Consider the following 1,838-nt stretch of genomic DNA (forward strand, 5'->3'; position numbering starts at 1 on the left):
AAGGGATAACTTTCTTCTTGGCGAAACGATTCACGTCGCAGGTGACGATAGTGTCCGTTGCGTGTAACTCGGGACACGGGTACACGTGCAGACCAAAGGCAACTTCTCAAAAAGGAAACATGGACTTCCTGGCTGCTCGTTCCTTGTAACAATGTCTTCTCGTCTCACCGGGATCTTTACGCTTTTCCACAGTAATGAGGGTAGATGGGGTACTGGAACGAGTAGATTTAATTTCCCTCGGTCCTTATACCCATCTTTCTCGTCTTTGCCAAGAGCTCGCAGTGGCAGTTACGTCGTCCTGCGCCTTTCCTCGTCTAATTGCTCTCCGGATCACAGCACCGTTGTCTTTCAAAGACAGCCACCTTTGTTGCGGATCGTTTTCGATTTTTCCCATGGTTCTTCGGCATCGGTATCGTTAAGGCGGTATTGTATCACTGGTAGGTGTTCCATAGTCGGATCAGAGAAACGTGTAGACAGATTTTGAGAATCTAATAAAGATCGTTTCGACTCGGCGAGTCCCGAATGATCGTTAATTACATCGACAATTCGTTGATAACTGGTTGATAACTGTTTGATCGCTGGTCGACAACTGACTATATTACCGAGATGCTTATGCTTATGGAAATTATTCTATAAATGATATGAGGCGAGGTTTAAAATCATCTAACGGAGTACGGGAAGTGTTTGGTGTCGACGGGATATATTCGCTGCGACGGTCGACACGTCTACGTCGCTTATATTTGAATTTATAACAGTCCACTTCGCGACTTCTCCCACATTCGTTAGGTTCTCTGTAGTGTGTGCAGAATTTTGTTGATGTCCCAACGGGTATTGATGAATTAAAGCTGAATCTCTCAAATCGTCGCAGTCTCTTTTTATATCCCGAATATTCCACGCGACGAGCTGCGCAGATCAGCTGATCGAAGGTAACTATCGATTCTCTTGGTATTTTCTTCCGGATTTTCGATTTGAGTAATGAATAGATCATATCGATCTGAACTTCTTCGGAGTGGGTTCGATGAAGTTCGTCGAAAAGAGCTCGTTTTTGTTTAATGAACATTTCTGTTGGAATATGATCATCCTGTTTTACGGAGAATATTTGGTGGTATACCTCGTATGGTGGTCTTTTGATCGAGAACCTTCGTTGTAATAGTTTTAAAGCTTCGGACCATATGCGAACATCCTTTTTAATATTGGCCCACCATATAGCGGCTTCTCCTACCAGTAAAAGAGGTAATTCTTGTAAAGCTGTTTCATCTTTGATTCCCTCCATATCCTTGTACAGCGTCATATTTAAGATGAAGTTGTCCAGGTCATATGCATCTCCATTGAACCGTGCTGTATAACCTACGAAACTGCCGACTTTTAGCGCTGCTGATGATTGTAGTGTCATGGCTCTGGTCATGAAACGGGATAGCTGATCCTCTTGCATATCGCAGTTCGTGGCTACGCCCAAATTTGCCTAAGAAAAGAATTTCTCTGGTAATTATATGTTTCCATTTTTGAAAACTCGTAATTTTCTAACAACTTATTTTTGTAAATACCTCGCCAAAACTCTTAAATGGCTCCGCGAAACTAGCAAATACCTGCGAAGCAGAATCCTGTTCCATTTGCTTCTCGACATCCATGATCGTAGCTCGAGGAAATTTCTGATTGTTTTCTTTATATAGAAATTGCTCGATTTGAAAGCGGTTGCTATTCACTGACTGCTACGGTCACTTCAATTTCTTATGCAGGAAACGTCCTTTATATACGTTTCCTTTTCCTGAAAATTCATCGGTCAATTAGAAATTTGTACGAATCCTAATTGAACCTTCTGTAGGCTGTTCGATTCGCTT

The 1,838-nt window shown here is 42.2% G+C and overlaps 1 protein-coding gene across 1 annotated transcript; it reads right to left on the bottom strand.

Moving 5' to 3' along the window:
• Window positions 1-625: 625 nt before the first annotated feature.
• LOC117152529 (activity-regulated cytoskeleton associated protein 2-like) lies at window positions 626-1,598 on the bottom strand. The gene has a single exon (XM_033324640.1). The coding sequence runs from the start codon at window positions 1,430-1,432 to the stop codon at window positions 626-628; it is 807 nt and encodes a 268-aa protein (XP_033180531.1). The 5' UTR covers window positions 1,433-1,598.
• Window positions 1,599-1,838: the final 240 nt, after the last annotated feature.

Source organism: Bombus impatiens, unplaced genomic scaffold (genome assembly GCF_000188095.3).
Source record: "Bombus impatiens unplaced genomic scaffold, BIMP_2.2 scf_5556, whole genome shotgun sequence".
In the NCBI taxonomy this organism is placed as follows: domain Eukaryota; kingdom Metazoa; phylum Arthropoda; class Insecta; order Hymenoptera; family Apidae; genus Bombus; species Bombus impatiens.

Bases quoted from the DNA above. Each gene is read 5' to 3' on its own strand.
- LOC117152529 (XM_033324640.1), bottom strand. From the start codon at position 1,432: ATGCAAGAGGATCAGCTATCCCGTTTCATGACCAGAGCCATGACACTA.